The sequence below is a fragment of the Microtus pennsylvanicus genome, chromosome 3, assembly GCF_037038515.1.
Source record: "Microtus pennsylvanicus isolate mMicPen1 chromosome 3, mMicPen1.hap1, whole genome shotgun sequence".
Taxonomy (NCBI): domain Eukaryota; kingdom Metazoa; phylum Chordata; class Mammalia; order Rodentia; family Cricetidae; genus Microtus; species Microtus pennsylvanicus.
This window is the reverse complement of record NC_134581.1, coordinates 5,228,952-5,249,629: the sequence shown is the minus strand read 5'-3', so window position 1 is coordinate 5,249,629 and position 20,678 is coordinate 5,228,952. Positions and strand designations below refer to the sequence as shown.

Sequence of the window (20,678 nt, the reverse complement as noted above, 5' to 3'; positions counted from 1 at the left end):
CATCAGGACAGAAGACAGGTGCGCCCATCAGGACAGAAGACAGGTGCGCCCATCAGGACAGAAGACAGGTGCGCCCAACAGGACAGAAGACAGGTGCGCCCAACAGGACAGAAGACAGGTGCGCCCATCAGGACAGAAGACAAGTGCTGCCCAGCAGGACAGAAGACAGGTGCGCCCAACAGGACAGAAGACAGGTGCGCCCAACAGGACAGAAGACAGGTGCAGCCATCAGGACAGAAGACAGGTGCTGCCCAGCAGGACAGAAGACAGGTGCTGCCCAGCAGGACAGAAGACAAGTACAGCCATCAGGACAGAAGACAGGTGCAGCCATCAGGACAGAAGACAGGTGCTGCCATCAGGACAGAAGACAGGTGCACCCAACAGGACAGAAGACAGGTGCAGCCATCAGGACAGAAGACAGGTGCTGCCCAGTAGGCATGAGTATCTGTGACTGACAGGGAAGAGACTGTTGTTACCTTAAATAACTATAAACACAGCTTCAAGTGGTTTGTTGTTCCTTGTTCCTAACAAGGGCTTGCTCAGAAAAAGAACCAAAATACAAAAGTCAGGGTGAGTCATTCCCATAGGTGTCCTACAGTCGCCTTTGCTCCTAATAAATAATCTCATTACACTGCTAACCTCTCTGGCCCAGCCCCAGGAGCTTGGTCATCTGGCGTTGAAGGCGTGTTATTTATAAAGCAACATCCTGAGAACAGGCGGGACCAGGAATGTGTGGCCCTCTGCATCAAGGCGTCCCGTGGTTTCCTGTGTTCAAGCATGTCTGTCCTGGCTTTGGAAGGGATCCTGGGTGGTGTGGAAAGCAAATCTTCTGTTCACTCTGCCACCTCCTGATTGTGCTCATCAGCTGTGTGTACTTCAAGGCTGAGTGCATTGTGCTCCCTGGCAGAGGGGTTCCCACAATTCATTCTACGGCAGTGGTTCTCAACCTTCGTAACGCTTCATGCTGTGCTGACTCCAACCATAAAACTCTTATTTGTTACTTCATAACTGTAACTTTGCTACTGTTATGCGTCACAATGTAAATATCTAATAAGCAGGATCTCTGATATGCGATCCCTGTGAAGGCTCTTTCAGCCTCCCAAAGGGGTTGTGACCCACAGGTTGAGAATAACTGATCTGAGGAATGGCACTGTAGTTACTGGTAGAGTGTTTGCTTAGCATGCCCAAGTGCTGGTTTATCTCCAGCGCCGCATAAATGAGGTGTGGTAGTGCGCACTTGCTCCTAACCAGGCATCAGGGGGTGGAAGGCTGGGAAGGGTCAGAACCTGGAGGTTATCCTCCATGACATGGGCATCTGAAGACTGCTTATGACAGCCAGTCTCAAGATAATAAATTTTAAAACTTTAAAATTTTAAACTAGAGTCAATCACTGTTTCCAACTATATATAAACAAATAAACATAAATCTCTTTTAGTCCTGCCCCTGGTTTTTTTAAAAGGAAAGACTGAGGCCCAGTAACTTTGCAGGAGCGATAGGACCTGAATTCAGAGCATTGATCTTTGACCTAATTTCCTCCCCCATCCTTACCCCTTGAACTTTGTGATATAACAGCATCATAAAAGACAAAATGTCATCTATCAGGTGACTCCCTCAGGTCTGGCACGACATGGCTTGCTCCCTGCCGTGGCACATTGAAGGATCTCAGGAAAAGAGCATTCTTCTCTCTCTCTCTCTCTCTCTCTCTCTCTCTCTCTCTCTCTCTCTCTCTGTGTGTGTGTGTGTGTGTGTGTGTGTGTGTGTGTGATTTATGCAGGTGCTTGTGCATCTTGGCTAGACGGGGATCCAGTCACTACATCCTGGTATTAGGACTTTAGGTCCACGTCTCCGTGCCCCCAGTGTCTTCGTGTCCCCAGTACCTCCATGCCTCCATGCCCCCTTGCCTTGTTACTATATGAGAACCAGAATTCGAACTCAGGGCTTCATGTGTATGGGGAGTACTGGATGAGTTTGTACACTTTCAAAACCACGTTCGCTGCCCATAACCCCATTCTGTTAGCTCTTTCTAGTGTTTTAGTCATTAAATTTTTATTTTTGTTTACATTAATCTAATTTTGTGTACATTTTTCATTATTGTGCAGATTTTCCTTTGTTTTCTTTTTAAAAGGGAAAAAGCCTTGTGTTTTTTTTAAAAAACTTTTTTTATTCTAAATATTTTTGTGTGATAAGAGACATTCATACAGAAGAGTGTTCTTTAGACAGACTGAGTAGTTTTCTCACCCAGTCTAAAGCCCTGGAACCTTCTCGAGTTCCGAGTCCTATTAAGAAAGTCATTCTGTTAAGATCAGTTAAAACTGGTAATATCCTTATTTTACTCCCTGAAAATCCCTTGAATTTTTTTTAATTTAGTGTTTTAACCCCTTGGACTTTCTCATTTATTTTTTTTTCATAGTTATTTTGATCATATTCCTTTCTGTCCCCCCAACTCCTCCCAGATCCTCCCTGCCTCCCTACCCGCCCAACTTCACACTAGTTCCCCAGAGGCTCCGTGCCACCCAGAAGGGCAGCTCACTTGACCAGTCTGCACTGGCTAAGATGGGCCGAGTGTTTCAGTGGGAGAGATGGAGATGACACTCACAGCCAGTGTGTGCCTGGCGCCCCATCCTCGGCCTCCAGTCTCAACCCAGCCTGCCTTCCAGAGAACGTGCCCTAAGGAAACATCTAGAATACGTCCTCTCTGGGTCATACAGCTGTAAGGTAGTCTTTTCTGTCTGTGAGTGACATGATCTGGCCTTGGACCAGGGCCATCACTGTGTGGATAGCCCCATTTCTGAGGCAGTTCATGGTTCCAGCTGTTGGGGTGTCCACTGTGACCCGAGCAGGAATCTGCTCCTGTGGTCCAACCTTTCCCCTACTTAGACGGGGTGTTACCAGGCCCACAGCCAAGCACCCAGGGCTTCAAAACTAGAGCAAAGGCCCTCTGTAGTCTGTTTTTTTCAACCAAGGTGAGCCTGCTGCTTTCCTTGTGAAAGTATGGACTCTGGCCTTGCACATCGGGTAAATAACCACACTGAGTAGTGCGTCCCCTCGCCTGTTACACAACCCTGAACTCCCGGCCTGTTTGCTTTTCAGATCTCTGGGACAGAACAATGAGTGGGGGAAGGGGAGTCCAAGAGGACCTGGGCATCTTGACCCGGAAGAAGCAGTAATTCAACCACCTCCACCCCCACCCCCATCCCCACCTCCTTGCTGCCCCATGGACCAGGATGAACAGCAGTGCTGGCTGGTGTCAGGACAGGAAGAGGAAGCTCTGGAGATGGGAGCAGTCTCCCCGTCTCTCTGCTGCCTACCTCTGCAGTTCCTGCTCCACGTTTTCACCCTGGCTTTTCCTCCATCTGCCTGCATCTCCATCTTCCATTTCTCCTCACTGCCCATCTAACTTCACGGAGAACTCCTGGCCCCAGCTACACTCTGCCCAAACCGCCTCTTACCCTTAGTGCATGGCTTCCCCGAGATCTCAGGCTTCCCGCTCAGAGGACCATCCGGCCCCAGTGTTTTCAGGGTTCCTTGTCTGTTGGACTGGCAGCTACAGAGGCATCCTATGGTGAGCACCCCAGCCTCACAGGTGGATCTTTGCTCGGGAGCTGCTGGATGACAATGTGGTTCTGTAGAAGGTGATGGCAATACGTAAGAGAATTAGGGGCCCATCAGGTGCTCATCGGGGCTCACCATCTGGCAGATTCCTGCAAAGCGTGGCATGAGCTGGGGCTGCTGGGTTGACTGCACACCACAGCCATGGTAAGATGTCCATTTCTGGGGGTGAAAAGAATTTTAAAGTTTGGACAAGTCCCCAAGGCTCTGAATTTGGCAGTGCCTCGAAGAAGGGCAGGGTGTTTTTCCCCAAGTCAGGGGTACCTCGAGCTGGAGGACAGCCGAGGAAAGTATTGGCAGGCTCTGGAGCTAGCAGCTCAGGTTCTCATGGGCCCCCACTGTGTCTTAGATGCTCTGTGTTTCTTGTCTGGAGGTCCTTGCTGCTCTCTGGCGGGTCCAGTTGGAAGATAGCCAAAGTCCACATGCAGGGACTGTGGTAGCCAAGAGCCACAGCCAGCCTGCCCTTTGCTGTCTGTTGTGCTCCTGTCTTACTGGAGAACGGCAGGCATGGTGACCTGAGGTGTCAGAGGGGCCGGAACTGTGAGTTACTCAAAGGCTATGGTCTGTGCACCTAGATTCCAAAGGCCTGGACCTTGGACACACAACAACCCAATCACCATCTAACTGGAGAGTCTGGGACCAGACTGCCAATTCGGAGTCTAAGCTGAGAATCTGCAGCTTCCTCACTTCCTAGGAACCCAGTGTGCTCATCTATAAAAGGGGCCAGGTGACTCGGGTCCGTGGATATTTGAGAGCATTTCACGAGGTCTTAGCCACTGCTGACACCATGAGACTTCTCATGGTGCTGTTAGTGTTCGAGGGCTCTCAAACCAGGAAGCATTCAGTTCGGGTCCTCTATCCTGGCCACTTGCCCTTCCTGTCAGTCGCCCCCCTCCCTTGCCGACTCTAGCCGGGTCTTTATGGTCAGTTTTGTTGTTGCATTAATGGAATTTCTCTCTGTACTGCCTGTGGGGGTGCAGAGAACCGGAGTTGGCTTACTGGTTGTGTGGCCTGCACTGAGGGCCACTGGAAGACTTAATGGCACCCGCCAGTTGGCAGGATGAACACGGTACCAAGTGGGTCCTGGGCCCTGAAGGTCATGTGTCCCTTACATTAGGGAGAAACGCTACTCAGCAGCTCTGAAACCTGGCAACCTGCTTCGCCGGGCCTACCAAACGGCACCAGGCATCCCCCCTCACCCCGAGGGACCACTAGCCACCCCAAAGCTTGCTACACCTCCCACTCTCGCTGGAGCTTCCTAAGCGTGCCCGGCTCCCTCTATCGTCTATGTACACGTCTCTGTAGCTTGAACTTTGAAATATTATTCTCATGGTGGAGAATGAGCGGCAAAAGCGTGACTGTGCCTGCTTCTGTTACATGACTGTCTCTGGATAGGTAACTAGAGTTGCCCAGAAACATGAAATCCTTTTGGCATGGGTGGCAAATGCTTGGACTCAGGAGCTCTCAATGAGTCCTATCCCTTTCAAAATTTGTATTTTAATTTTATATTTATCATTTTATCTTACTCTTTAATTTATTTGTTATATTATGTACTTTTATATCTTTTTTAAAGATTTGTTTATTTATTGCGTACACAGTGTTCAGCCTCTTTGTATGCCTGCAGGCCAGAAGAGGGCACAAGATCTCAATACAGATGGTTGTGAGCCACCATGTGGCTGCTAGGAATTGAACTCAGGACCTGCGGAAGATCAGCCAGCACTCTTTACCTCTGAGCCATCTCTCCAGCCCATACTTTTATATATTAAAGACAGAGTCTGATTCATTCTGTAGCTTAGGCTGGCCCTGAACTTGCTCCGTAGTTCACACTAGGTCTTGAACTCATTTTTTCCTGTGTCCACTTCCCAAGTGCTGGGATTACAGGCATGTTATGTTACTTGTCAAATTTGAAAATTTAAACAATATAAAGTAATATTAGAGATTTTTTTAAAAAAAGTTTATCACAAAAAATAAAAGAGGGAGTTCCAGGACAGCCAGAGAAAAACTGTCTCAAAAAATCAAAAATAAATAAATAAATATATAAGAAAGGATCATACTTCATTATACAAGACACAACCCCTATAGAATATGCAAACATTCACTCTCTTGGGGCTGTGCCTGTTGCTTTCCCTATTGTTTAAGTCACTATAGTAACATCTCTGGATGTGGGGTCTAAAGAGTCAACTCTGAACATATATATATATGGTTTTATCAAGACAGGGTTTCTCTGTAGCTTTGGGGCCTGTACAGCAATTCTCTCTATAGACCACGCTGGCCTTGAACTCACAAAGATTTACCTGCCTCTGCCTCCAAGTGCCTGTGCCACCACCCTCTGGCAAACTTTGAACATTTTTAATGAAATTTTTTAATTAGAAAAAAATTTTATGACATATTTTGATCATGTTTTGTTCCTCAATTCCTCGCGAATCCTTCCGACTTCATTACCTATTCTGTTTTATGCTCTTTTTCTCTTCCAAAAACAAAGCAAAAAAAATCCCAAGAATGAAAAGCAAGGAACACATACACATTTAAAAAAAAGAGGGGCTGGAGAGCTTGCTCAGTGGTTGAGAGTACTGGTTGCTCTTCCAGAGGTCCTGAGTTCAATTCCCAGCAACCACATGGTGGCTCACAACCATTTGTAATGAGATCTGGCACCCTCCTCTGGTGTGAGGGCATACATGGAAGCAGAATGTTGTATACATAATAAATAATAAATAAATAAATACCCACAAAAACAAAAATAACAGCAAGCAAAAGACTAATAAGAAAAAGAAAATGTGAGAACACAGAAAACTGAAACAAAAAGCCCACAAAACTCCTACCCAGTTCACTTGTGCTGGCCAGCTGCTCCTGGGCATGGGGCCTGCCCTGAAGTGCAGTTGATAGACACAGGACCCAGTGACAGTCCATTAGAGAAAAGCCATGTCCCCTTTGCCAGCAGGAAATCTCCTGCAGCTAGTGTCTTCCTTAGAGAGCTAATTGGTTAGGGGAGGAAGCTTGTGTCCTTCCCCTTCTGCCCCTATGCAAGTCTCGGGCTTGCTCCACAGTCTGAGCTCACGTGAGCATCTCTCCTATTGTGTCTGGAAGGCATGGATTCCTTGAAGACATCTGTACCCTCTGGCTCTTATAATAATTCCACCTCCTTTCAGATAACTCTAGGCTGTGTCAAGCTGACTGACTAGGAGGGTTGCTTTTCCTTTGCTGGGATGAAATGTCATGAAGGAAGAAGCTCAAGGGACACAGGGTTTATCTGAGCTCAGAGTTTTAGAGTTTGAGGTCACAGTTTATCAGGGTGGTGACCTTGCAGATATTACAGCCACAGTCAAGAAGCAGAAAGGGATAAATACACACTGGCTGCTTCTCCACTAACCTTTTTGCATGCAGTTCAGGACCCAGCTCAAGGAATGGGTACCACATACAGCAGGCAGAGTTCCCACGGCAACGTACCTGATCGGATGCTCCCCTGCAGACATGATCCCCAGCTGATTCTAGATTGTGTCAAGTTGACAATTAACACAAAATGTCCCAACGACTTTTTCTTGGGGTGGTGGAGGTCAGAGGTCAGCTTCCCTGAAGCTCTTAGAGGACATCTCTCAGGATAAAGCCCATGGTGGGTGACCTTTAATGCCATACTTATTTGGAATACCAAGGGCAAAGAAGTGAGACTGGCCTAAGCGATGAGGGACATTCTTGGTAATCCCTCACATGCCGTCCAGACCTTGATCGGTTCCGTCCTTGGCCTGGCATTGAGCTGCTGGCTGGGCTAGAGGTTATGATTGATACCCTTGTTCTTGCTCTGAACCACAAAGAGATTGCCCACACTACATCCACTCCATCCAGAGAATTATTTGCTGTCCCTGAGGATTTAGCCAAAGATCCTGAAAAGCCTTGGTTGCCTATCTAACCACCACCCCATACCTGTCTAGGCTGCATCTTCTGGGTTGTCGTGACAACTTTGACCTAAGCATCTCAACACCAACATGATATTTTATTGGATGAATCACAACTTAACTCCCCCTGTATAAGGGGCTATTTTTAGACCCTGAGGGCTAGCCTTCGAGAAGGACAGATTCTCCCCACAAGCCAGACTAGGCCTAGAATTTGAGACTTTGAATCAATGTCCCTCAACCCAGGCTGTAAACTCCAGCCCACAATGTTCTGGGGAACCTGGCCCTCAGGGATCTGGACTGGGTTCCTCCCAGTTGCTGGGTTCCTTCAAGTCGGTGTTGGAGAATCTACTTGCTTCTGATTTTAGCAGCAGGGCTTTGAGAATGGTATTCTTTGCCACTTCGTCAACCATGTTGCTGGGTGTGTCAGAGGACCCGCTTGCTTCTGATTTTAGCGGCAGGGCATTGAGAATGGTATTCTTTGCCACTTCATCAACCCAGATGTCAGACATGGACTCCTCAGATAGCATCATTGCAGTGACGTCCTGGCTTTTCCTCTTGGAGTCAATAGACTCTCTGTTGATGCTGAGAAAAACCATGAGACATTTTCAATCCTAACCTCTTCTGGGAGGGATGGGCTTTCTCATTCATCTAGGTCCCCAACTAAGCCTGGTCTTGGATTTCAGGATCGGGCTGACTCCATCTCTTGACCCCACTAGATCCCTTTCTTTCCCGGAATTTTGGAGCTTTTCTCAGTGTCTCTGTCACCAGCTTTCACTGAATGCCTGCCACATGCTGGATCTTTTACAATGTGGGTTTAATCTTCTCATACACCCTTCAGGAGAACAGGTCCTAACACTGAAAGAATTCATGTCACCTTAGTTCCCTCGTCTCCAGGATAATACCTCAGTCTAGACAGGCATATGGGGCAGGGCAAAGGGAGGCTCTATGGGCAAGGAACGCCAAACAGAGGGGGAGAACTGGCAGGACCTAAGCTGGACCCAGGCCAGTGATCATATCCAGAAGACCTGGGGAGATGGCTTTGAACAGGGAGATCTGTCGTTGGGATGGACAATATCTGGCATACTCTCAATTCCCAGCACTTGTGACAAGCAGACCCTACTCATCTACCTTGAACCATATTCCATGCTATCACGGAAAGGCTGGTTTCCTGTTTCTGGCACGAAGGAGGAGAAACACAAGGCCACAATGCAAGAGAGACAGCAGAAAAAGACAGGCAGCTGTGTTTTGATATTGTGGAAGACAGCCAGAGCTGTGATGCCTCCAGCTGACCAGGCTAGAGCCACCATACCCAGACCTGTAGACCTGAAAGCAGAGTTGAGAACTGGTTTAGAAGACTTCAGAGGCTCAGAGGCTGGGTACAGTGAAAGGGAGAAGCTACCTAAAGTCATACCCTCTGCTCTTTACCCCGTTCCATCCCAGTGTGTGACCTGGAAGAGCCTAATTCTTTATTGACATAAGAGGGGTAGTTATTTCTCCTGGGCTGCCTTCTTGGATATCCAGAGCCAAAGAGTTTTTAATCATGTACACATCATAATGGTGTATAATCATGTGAGGAAAGGATACAGCCCTGGGGTCAGTAAGATGGGGCTTCTATCACCAGGAACTCCGTGGGAGAAGAGGCAGATCCTCAGGTTAACCCAAACACATTACAGGCATCTGATGTGGGCCGGTTAGTTTTGTCAACTTGGCACAATTAGAGTCATTTGGGAAGGGAGAAACTCAGTTGAGAAAATGTCCCCATCAGATTGGTCTATGGGCAATTCTGGAGGCATTTCATGGACTGATGATTAGATGAAGGTTGGACCAGCTCACTGTGAGCTGTGCCATCCCTGGGAAAGGTGGTCCTGGGGTGGATGATAAAACAAACTGAAGAATCCACGAGGAACAAGCACGGAAGCCGCACTCCACCATGGCTTCAGATTTAGTTCCTGTCCCCAGGATCCTCTCCTGAATTCCCCATGGAGGTATGCTGTGAGGGGAAGCAAAACCTCCCTTCCCCAGATGCTTTTGGTCTCAGCATCCTCCACAGCAATAGAAAAAACTGAGGACCAGGTGCCAGGCAGAGTCTAGAGTCAGACCCCACGTTATGGTCATTATTCCTTGTCAATCAGACAGAATCTAGAATCACCTGGGAGACTGACCTCTGAGCATGATTGCAGGGGATCAGGTTACCTGGACTGGGAAGCCTTCCCGACCATGGGCGGCACCATTCCCTTGGCAGGGATCCTGGACTGTGCAAGTGGGGAAAGGGAGCAAGCAGTGGCAGGGCATGCATGTAAGCATCGCTGCTTCATGACTGTGTTGTCATGGAGTCAGGTGCTTCGAGCCCCTTCTGCCTTGCCTGCCCCACCATAAATGATCTGTTTCTTTAAACCGAGAGCCGGGATACATTCCCCTCTCTCTAAGTTACTATTGCCACGGTTATTGGATCACAGTGACATATAAAGAAACTAAGATACCATCCCTTACAAATGCCAGCTCTGTTACCCGCTGGGCATGACTGACAACAGGGACCTTTCCTGTCTTTGGCTTTGTCAACTGGAAGAAGGTCGATGAAGGACAGCATTTGGGTTTTGTTTTCTGACAAGAGATAGGTGAGCCAACCCATGCAAACCGTGTTTAACACAGCAAATGTTTTTTGACAAATGCTCAGGCTTGTCACTGTCCCATACCCCTCCTTCCCCTCAGCCCACCAGACTCCATACCTGAGAGCAGTGGGGAGCAGCTCACAGGTGTAGATGTAGAACACAGTGATACTTGCTACCATGTTAAACTGTCCAAGCACAAGCATCACGGCTATCGTCGACTTCAGCTCTAGGTAAAGACAGCACGGCCCTGAGTCATGGGGTAACCTACCTTTGGGGCCTTCCAGCCTTTTCTCAGTCCCTTACTAAAGGCAACTGTATGGACCACCCCTACTACTTAGTCACCTAGCCAGGAGACTCAGACATTCAGCCAGAGGAAGTGTTGATCTGTATAGGCCCAGTCATTCCTAAAGTTACTACCGCAACAGAGTTGAACAGGGCTTGGGGCAGGCCAAACCCTATTTGGGGGAGGTAGAGTTTCTTACTGAACCTGGAACTTGCTGATTCAGTGAGATTATCTAGGCAGCAAACCTGAGACTCTCCTGTCTCTTTCTCCCCGAAACCCGGACTATGACACGTACTGTCCTGAGTATAGGGTAACCAAAGTCAACGCTTTATGTCACTGCTGCAAGTGCTTCAAAAACTGAGCCATGCCTCCAACCCTCAGACTTCTATCTCCAGAATCCTATGCCTAGTTTCTTGCCCACACAGGAGATCTGTTAATCTGCCAGCTAGATTCAGTGCTCTGTGTAACAGCAGCAATAATGTCAATACCAATAAACACCAGGCTATGGAAACCTAAGAAAGTTTCATTTTTGTTTTGTAGCTAATCAATATCTGATAATGTCAGGAGGATGCTGAGAGTTTCTATGAGAGAAAGAAAGGGGCTCCTTCTGGAAGCATGCATTGCAGCTCCCCACTAGACCTTGGCCATTGGTGGGGCACCATAGCTCTGTGCACTCTGGCCCCACAGACTGACCCAGGTTCACTGCCCAGGGATCTTTGAGTTGGTGGCAATAATACCAGACACCAGAAGCCAGGCAATGAGCCCCTGGAAAAGCCCTCTGAGCAAGAATATTGGCACTGGTCCAGTATGCCACCATCCCGATGTTCCATGAGTAGATTATCCTAGACAGCATAGGTAGCCGGGAATGCTTGCCAATCAAAGGCTGCATGTGAGAGGCATGGCTGGGGGCATGAGTTCAAAGAAGTCTCTGCCACCATCTACTCTCATTTACCCACTAGATCTGCTTCCGGTGTGGACTGGAATGGAGTCCCAGAGACTGCCTGCCCTCACATACAAGGATAACTACTTTAGGGATAGCCTGAGTTCCTCTCTCAGGACTCTAAATGTGGATAATGCTGTCTTGGGGGCTGGGGTTTCCTTGAGGGGTGGATGGGAAGAATGATATATGCAGGAAGCCACCTGCCGTGTGCTTTCAAGCCAGGCAAGATAAGAGACACTAGGAAGCCCCAGAAGAGAGCAGACTGGAGGCAGCCTTCCTGGCAGGTTGTACCTTGAGTAAGGAAAAGAAGGAAGAAACACGAGATGGTAGCCAGAATGAGGTTCGCGAAGAGGGTACACTTTCTCCCCAAATTCTCCAGTAGAACGAGGCAATACAGCCTGGCCGGCACCTCCAGAATGCCTGGGATTATTTGTATGAGGAAGGTCTCTATCCCACAATCCTTCAACTTGAGGTTCAGTGTGAAATAGATGTAACTGATGGAAAACCTGGAACAGAACAACAAAAAAAGCAAGGGAGAGAGAAAGGAGAAGTAGGATGGAGAGGTGGGAGGAACAGCAAGAGGGAAAGAGAAGAAAAGGGACAAAGAAGTGGAGGGAAGAGAGGAGGGGAGGGAGGATTGAGGGTAGGAGGAATGGAACAGAGGCAGAGAGAAGACGTGTGTGGTAGAAATGACAGAGACAGGCCTGGCCTTCGGCCTGACCAACCTCCATGCCGTTCCTGAGTTTGAAGCCAGCCCAGCAACTCACCACACGCAGGCCATGGTCAAGACCACCTTGAAACGGTGCTGATTGGTGTGGAAGTCCAGGATCGAGACCTTCTTCACCTTCTTTGCTGGTGGCTGCAGCTACAAAACAACAAGACCAGCCAATGGAGTCGGGATACCAGCTTGCTCTCTGCCCACAAACACCAGGCAAGGCCTGCCCCTCCCCCAGTGCTGGCCACTCTCTGGCCTTGGCAGGCAGGGCTCAGTTTTGTTGCCATCATTCTGAAGCAGTAGACTAAGATCCCATGAGAGGATGAGGAAAGAGGCCTTCCCACAGTCTGCAGCCCTGGCCTCACTCCTGTCCCAAGGCTTCTTACCTCATTCAGTAGATTTAAAGGGATGGTCTTCTTGTTCACCTCAGCTGCATAACACAGAACCTTTTTGGCCTCGTCCACCTTCCCTTTGATCATCAGCCACCGTGGGGATTCTCGGACAACCCTGTGTGACCACCTCTCTCTTACTTCACAATTCCAGGATGCCCCAACTCCAGCTGAGATGCCTCAGCTGTGGCCATCTGTATCAGCATGTGACCAAGGAACCTTTAGGTACCACCAACCTCAAGATGCCTTCTGCTCCTTGGGGGAAGCCAAACCTCCTTTCAAGCCTCCACAAACCCCACGGCTTAGTGATAGTAGTCAGTCTCTTGATCCCTTTGCCCTGTGGTCTCTTTAACTACCCAATCACCTCCCAGTTCTGCTTTCCAAGTTCAAGGTCATCCTCCATGCCAACTCTCTGAAAACTATAGTGTAGCTAATCCACGTCAGGCTTGACACGCCCACCGCCCCCATGAAAAGAATGGCTAGGGTGACCTACAGCAAGCATTCCGTGGCCTGGGGTTGCAGCAACAAGATGAAAAGGGCTAACGACACCAGCTCACTCTGAAGATGGTAGAGAGGCAGCTGAACAGTCCAGTATCCACTCCCTTCTACCTACTGCTGTGTAGCAGCTGTAGCTCAGAAGGTAAGAACCGGCTAAGGGGTGGTATACTTGGTGATATGGCTGCCTGTGGCTGACTGTGTGCATGCATGGAATGTCAGTAAGCTTATGCGCTTGCCAAACTGAACTTGATAAAACTTTCTTCTGTCTGCTGGACTTTTCGTTACTAGGGATGAATAAATGTGTCTTTTACACCTCTCTAGGAAAAGTGCACACTAAGTGGTGCTTGCACAACAGGGACCTGGCAGTAAAATGCTAAGAGATGGGCATGGTGGCATATACCTACACAGCCAGCATTTGGGAGACTCAGATGCAGGAACGTTGCAAACTTGGGGTCAGCCTGGACTATGTAAGAGTAGTAGGCTAGCCAAGACTACAAAGTAAGGCTCGATTGAGAAAAAGCAACCAGATGTTAGATGTGAGAAAAAATAAATTTTCAATAAACGGAAAAATAGACAGATAACGACAACAAAACAGTCTCGGGATCTAGAAATGATTCAGAGGCTAAGAGTACATACTGCTTCTGTACCCATGTCAGGTGGCTCACAATCACCTGTAAATCAGGCCCCATGGGAACTGACACCTCTGTCTTCTGCAGATATGTGCACACACTTAGATACAATGATTTTTGTTTTGTTTACAGAAAGCAGCAGAGATGACTCAGAGTGGAACTTCCATGGAAGAAATCTTGAGCTGGCCATCTTGCTCCATGTGGTATGTGCCGGTATTCCTTCCTTGATGAATATGGTTTACCACATGCACACAAGGATGCCTCCCCCAAGGCTTGCAGACTAGAAAATAGGTTGCGATCCCTGACAGTGGCGGTATCGAGCAGAGATGTCGGAACACTGCAGAGGCAGTTGCATGGCGTTGCTGTGGGTCACAGGACAGGCAACTGAAGCTAAGCTGACTGCCCAAAGGGAACCTGTCCACAACAAACAGAGAAGCTGCAAAGGGCAGACAATGACTATGATTTGGCAGGAAAACTAGACAAGAGGGAAGACAGAGGGAAATGCTGGCTTGGCATTTTGAAAATACCTTGACTTCAAAACTGAAGGCTAAAGGTATGTTACTTTGGAGAAGAGGATTTGCTTTTGTTTCCACAGGAAATGAGAGGCTGTGGATTCATTCTGAGTTAAGAAAAATCACGTTTGATCAAGGAAGACCATCTAAGAAATCCCTGGTAAGAACAGATGGCCCAGATGTCTGTCTGAGTTCTGCATCCAGAACAGATTCAAGACTGCTGCCTGAGATGATCAAGCCTCACAGAATACTCCAGTCATGACTTGATGATATTTCTCAGTTTTCTTTAGGTCCCCATAAGATTATCAGAGCCCCCAGCCAGCAGAAAGTAGCTTGGAAAACTATGCCCACATTCCCCCAAAAGAAGGACTATGTATATTTTCCTTTGTTTAGAATGTTGGTTGCAAGTTGTTATGGATAATGGTCAGGAGAAAAGTTAAACAAAGGATATTAGATTCAGAGTTCTTTTTCCTTAAAAAAGTGTGGGGGGGTTGCTGTGGGACAATGGTTTGTAACCTGTCAAGTGTATGTTAATAAAGTGCTGATTGGCCAGTAACCAGGCAGGAAGTATAGGCAGAACAACCAGATAGGAAGTAGAGCTGGGTCAATGAAAACAGGAGAATTCTGGGAAGAAGGAAGCAGATTTTGCAGTCATGACCCAGTCACTGAAGAAGTAAGATGTGACTGCCTCGCTGAATAAGGTATCACCAATGTGGCTAGCATAGACAAGAATAATGGGCTAATGTAAGTTATAAGAGCTAATAAGTCTGAACCTCTATGCTAATCAGTTTTATAATTAATGTAGACTTCGGTGTATTTCTTTGGGTTGGGACAGAAACACCAGTCAACACACAGTCACCTAGGAGATAGGCCTCTGGGCATGTCTGTAAAGGAATTTCTATATTAGGTTAGTTGAGCTGGTGATAGCCACCCTAAATGGGGGCAGCATCCCATGGCCGGGTTCCCAGACTGAATAAAAAAGAGAGAGTGAGCTGAAGATCAGCTTCTCCTTCCTCCCTCTTCCACTCTCCTCTCTGCCTCTACCTACTGACTTGAATACAATATGCCAACTACCTAAGTTCCTGCCATGATGAATTGTAGCCTGTAACTGTCAATCAAAGATAAACCTCCTTCCTTACTTCCTAAGGTTGCTTTTGGCAGGGATTTCATCATAGGAATGTGAATTGTAATTAATATATCATTATTGTTGAAGTCATGTCTTCCAAATTGAACTACTCTCTCCTGGAGTAAGAGGAGGAGGAGGACGAGGATATGCCTCAGGAAGCTTAGAAAGTTAGAAGACTCATCAAAAGGTTATATAGGCAGTTAGATCATACAGCGTGATTCAATCTCAGGACCTTTGCCCCAAAGGCAGCAACATTCCTTACTTTTCTCATTTCTATGATAAAATGTCTGGTGGAGGCAGGTCATTGATTAATTAATAAAGAAACTGCTTGGCCCTGATAGGTTAGAACCTAGGTGTGTGGAGTAAACATAACAGAATGCTGGGACAAAGAGGAAGTGAGCTCAGACGCTATGCTTCCCCTCTCTGGGCAGACACGATGAAGCAAGCTGCCAGGTCAGACATGCTGAATTTTCCCGGTAAGACCAGTGCTACACAGTTTATTAGAGATGGGTTGATCGGGATATCAGAATTAGCCAGTAAGGGCTAGAGCTAATGGGCCAAGCAGTGTTTAAAAGAATACAATTTGTGTATTGTTATTTTGGGGCATATGCTAGCCAGGCGGCTGGGAGCATGGAGGCAGGAATGCAACCCGCAGTTCCCACTACAGCATGGCCCTCAACGTGTGGTCAACTATATCCACAGAAAGCCTGAGAAAGCTTGGGAAAGAATAGAGTAAAGCATGTTTTCTTGGTAGCAGCAATTTCTTGGGTCTGCTCTGCTTGCTAGAGGCAAGCAAGCACTCTCATCTAAGAGAGGCTTCCTGACTCAGCTTTAGCTGCAAAACCCTGCAGCTCTTAAGAGGTTTTGTCACAAAACACTTACATGGTGTTGATAAAAGCCAACTGAATGCTTGTTTGTTTTCAGCCATAGCAGGAAAAAGGTTGTGCTGTTTTAAAATGCTGGCTTTCTGGGCCATCCTGCCAGGGCAAGCTCTGACTCAGACTCAAGCAGGTAGTCTGACTGAATGTGGTCTGTGAGCAGAATGCTGCAGTTTGCTTGCTGGCAGGGACCTTAAAACGCCATAGAGTTGTAGCGGTAAACATGGCTACAACCCGTACCTCCGCCATGAGGCCTGAAAGCTAAGGAATGGGCTGGATCTAGCTGCCAAAGCCACGGCTTTAATCCTACCCATATTGCTCCATAACTTAAAGGCTCATGTGTTCAAAAAAAGAGAGAGATATACAGTAAAGAGAGATTCAAAGACAAAGAAAATTTCTAAATGATTTACAGTGTGTTAAAAATATATGCAAGATAAAAGTTAAAGTTCTTAAAAGTAAAAAAAGGAAGAAAGAGAGTAGTTGGGTATGGTAGGACACACCTTTAATCCTAACACTTGGAAGGCAGAGGGAGAATGACCTCTGTGACTTCAAGGTGTGGTATCACGCGCCTTTAATCCCAATGCCTGGGAGGCAGAGACAGACAGATCTCTGAGAGTTTAAGGACAGCCTGGTCTTCAGAGTTATTTCAGGACAAAGATATACAGAAAACCTGTCTCAAAGAGTAAAAATAAACAAAATAGAGTTAAATAAAGCCATACAAAGATGGAAAATAAACAGAGAATTTTGATACTGTATGCTATTATGCTCTCTTTGAATTGTTTGAATGCTGAGGAAGGAGCAACAGCTGCTAAAAGATATTTGTTTATAAATGCTGCTGAACTAATCCAACATAGATATTTTGAAAATACCTTGACTTGAGAATTTGGATCTAAGGATATGATACTTTGGAAAAGCGATTCTTCTTTTGTTTTCACAGAGGATGAAACCCTATGGATTGCTTCTATGCCAATATGGCATGATGGACCACGCCCTCCTGAAAGGTTGCTGTGAACACCCTCAAAAAATTACTTCCTTAATTGATGACTGAGATGAACCTAGCACACAGGTTATATCCTGAAATATCTGATTAACAGCGCCCCCATACAGCAGGAAGCAGTTTGGAGAGAAATAACTGCGCCCATATTCCCAAATATTATTTATAAATGTTCTTTTACATTTAAAGGAGGATATGATATAGATATGAATAATTTACATTGATATGGATTTTACTTTAGCAATTTAAATTTAAGGTCAATTTTGTTATATGTATATATGTTTCTGATCTTGATTAAGGTATTGTGATTGTGTAGCTCATTTAAAAATGTAATGCATATAGGTTGTTAATGGATAATCATTAATAATAGTCAAGTTTGTAGTCATGTTAGTTAGATTTTCTAGATATATAGATATATATTTCAGTTAGATCAGCATTCTTCATATCTTTCAAAGACTACGGAATATGCTATTTAATGTTTTAATAACTTAGGGTTTTTCATGACATGAGACACGTCTACTCCTGGCAGCACCAATATACTTCAAGAGGAAGATGGGCATTGGAGAGAATACTTATGGAGTTTAATAGCCATTTCGGCAAGAAACTGCTCTTGTCTGGACTATTGCATAAACTGGACACAGAGAACCCACAGAGAGAGGACAACTGAACTTGCCTAAAGGTGAGATGATCTTTCGAGGTTCCTGATTCATGAAAGAGTCTGCGAGACATTCTGTAGGACACAGGAGATAATGACTGAACTGCCTTTGAATTTTCCTGCTTTCTAGAAATGTCTGCGGGATACTATGGGCCTGAAGGCCGAAGATGGATCCCGCAACGGTACAAAAGTTTTTTTTCCACACTCTGTTACGTGAGCGGTACCGTCACAGCCCCACCTTAGATTGCTGTCTGTGGTCCCACATCTAAAAACAGCAAACAGCTTGACCATGCCTAGCAGAACACAAGAACCTCTTTCCCTTTTCCCCTGAAGGGTCATTTCTTAGGGGACACCATTTATTCAATTTCAACTCATGGGTCATGCTTCGGCACTCCTCCAGTAAAGTCAACTCAAAGAAGGTGGCTATGGCCATCCCAAACTTTAGGTCTCACCACTTTAACCTTGAACCTTGTCTATCTTTGGATCTCTGTCACTCCCACTGTCTGACTACCTCTCAGGTTCTTCTCTGAGGGTGATGAATGGCTTTGGCTCCTTCTAAGGCCATGCATCTCCCACACACTTCCATGTTCCCCATCCATTTCCACCTATGAGAATCACCCCCCTGTATGCGCTCTACTGTTCTGCTCACCAGATATTGGAGATGATGGGAAACAAGGGCGCGCCAGCGAGCAAGAACACGAGCCTCCAGTGGAAAATCTGGGTGGCAACTCCTGACATGAAAATGATCCCTAATCCCAGGAAGCAGTGCTGCAGGATGATCGCATGGGTCCGGTGCTCGCCCACCAGCCACTCCATGACTGTGCAGAGCACATGAGAACAAAACTGTGGTCAGTTTGCAGTCCCCAGGTTGGCCATTCATGCAGTTGTCTGGCATGCCCACCCTTCCCTTGACATGAATTCAGAGTAGACAGTGTCTTCTGCCTGTTCCAGATCTTTCTCAGAGATAGACTGTCTGCATCTCCCACTGCATACCCAAAGTCTTGATGAACCTCCTCAGACCCACACTCACCCTTCCATTTCTTCTGCTCCCAACCACTCCCTCTAAAACTTCTGCCTAACTTGTTCAGGGCCTCTCATGAGGTCTGACATGGGCTGAGACCAGGAACCACCAGTCTTGGAGTGCTTTGCTGCATTGACCTCCGTGGCCTGAGGCTCTGTAGAGGGTTAGTTCCCTTTGGCTGTATGCCAACAAATTCTCAATGGGAAGAGGAATCAGAGAGCCCCAGGAAAATGACAGAATATGTTTGGATATAGGTATGGCTGTATATGCATTTAGGTGTTAGCATGACACAGCTCCTGGGATAGAAACCCCAGCTCCTTCCTGCTGTGTGGCCCTGAACAAGTTGGCTAACTCTGTGAGGCTCAGGATGAAAGAAGCAAAGCAATAGAGGGCTTAGCAGCTCCCTTGATTCTCGAGGTGCAGGGTACACAAGTAGCAGGAGGGGGAATATTTGGGGTACAGGAGAATACTGTGGGGTATGAGTGTTGGGGGCACTCCCTTCTGACTCCCTCACACCACTGGGAAGCCAAGAGGGGAGCCTCTTCTTCCTTCCCCACTAGGTTTTAGCCTGTCCATCCCAGGTAGATCTGCCTCCTGCTCCCTCTTGAACTGAACCTATTTCCATCCCACCTTGCCCCGTGAGAGTCAGTCACCTAAAGACGAACTGCTGATGACATAGCCCAGAGATGCCTGGGCTGCAGTGAAGCGGAAGAACAGATACTGGTTAAAACTTTTCACAAAGGCTGTTCCGAAGCCGAAGAAGAGGAAGCCTGCCAGTGACATCAGGAAGACGGGATAGCGGCCTATCCTGTGGGTGTGAGGAGGAGATGCCACCAAGGGTCACAATTCCCAGGCCAGCCACGTTGGTGCACCGGGGCCAGGCTTTGGGTTACCTAGGGCGTTGGAACATCCCTCCATTTGCTTTCCCCAGCTTGAGATTCATTCAGAGTTTGAGCATTATGCCATCTCCTGAGAAAGAGGCAGGGTGTCCTAGGGATCAGTGGGAACCCCAGGACACTTACTTGTCACATAAGAACCCGAAGAACAGAGACCCTGTCAAGAAGCCCGCCATAAACACAGTCAGCATGTTCTCTTTGTTTGGTTCATTGCCACACACCAGGTCAAACTGCAGGTGAGACAAGGGCATTGTTCAAGCCTCCACACAGACCTAGCCCTTCGGGAAAAGAGACTGAGATTGACCCTAAGGGGAACCGTAAGATCAGTGATTCTCAGTTTTCCTAAGACTGTGCCCCTTTAATACAGTTCCTCATGGTGTTGTGACCCCAATCATAAAATAATTTTGTTGCCGCTTCATAACTGATTTTGCTACTGTTATTAGTCATGGTGTAAATAACTGATTTTTCTACTGTTATTAGTCATGGTGTAAATAATTGATTTGCATTATATCTGAAATGAGACCCCTATAAAGGGTTGTTTGACCTCCAAAGGTGTTGCAACCCATAGGTTGACAACCGCTGCCTCGAGCAGATTTCCCTGACATTCAGGGAAAGGGACAGGTAGTTCTATGTAAAGTGTCTTTACTCTGTTATCCCTGGACTCGGTCTGTCCTGCACCTGGTAGATCCTGGATCTAAACCAGGAGAGAGGAAGCGAAGACATTGGGCCAGAAAGGACATTGCTGGGGACTTATTAAGCACAGGCACGAATATTGGTCCTGGGCTCCAACTTAGAGCTTCCCATGGACTAAAAAGACCCAGATTTCAACTCAGGGTATGAAGTCCTGTGAGAAATGCCCAACACAGGTTTTTTCTTTTCTATCTGTAGCTTCTGTGCATTCTGGTTGGTTGCCTCTTGACACATAACCCTTGCCCTGTGCCTCTACGGCCTCAACAGGCATAGATCCAAGGTCTGCAAGATGTTGGAGAGAATACAGGGGTAACAGAGGAACACACCCTACACACAGCTACTATGCC

The 20,678-nt window shown here is 47.1% G+C and overlaps 1 protein-coding gene across 1 annotated transcript in view; it reads right to left on the bottom strand.

Moving 5' to 3' along the window:
- Window positions 1-7,576: 7,576 nt before the first annotated feature.
- Window positions 7,577-20,678, bottom strand: part of LOC142845461 (solute carrier family 22 member 14-like) — a 42,584-nt gene continuing 29,482 nt past the window's right edge. The window contains exons 4-12 of the mRNA XM_075964189.1: window positions 19,768-19,871; window positions 19,399-19,553; window positions 18,374-18,542; window positions 12,430-12,550; window positions 12,096-12,193; window positions 11,620-11,834; window positions 10,223-10,331; window positions 8,625-8,819; window positions 7,577-8,078 (exon numbers count right to left, since the gene is read on the bottom strand). Coding sequence (XP_075820304.1) covers window positions 7,781-8,078; window positions 8,625-8,819; window positions 10,223-10,331; window positions 11,620-11,834; window positions 12,096-12,193; window positions 12,430-12,550; window positions 18,374-18,542; window positions 19,399-19,553; window positions 19,768-19,871 — 1,464 coding nt within the window. The 3' untranslated portion in view covers window positions 7,577-7,780. The remainder of the gene's footprint in view (window positions 8,079-8,624; window positions 8,820-10,222; window positions 10,332-11,619; window positions 11,835-12,095; window positions 12,194-12,429; window positions 12,551-18,373; window positions 18,543-19,398; window positions 19,554-19,767; window positions 19,872-20,678) is intronic.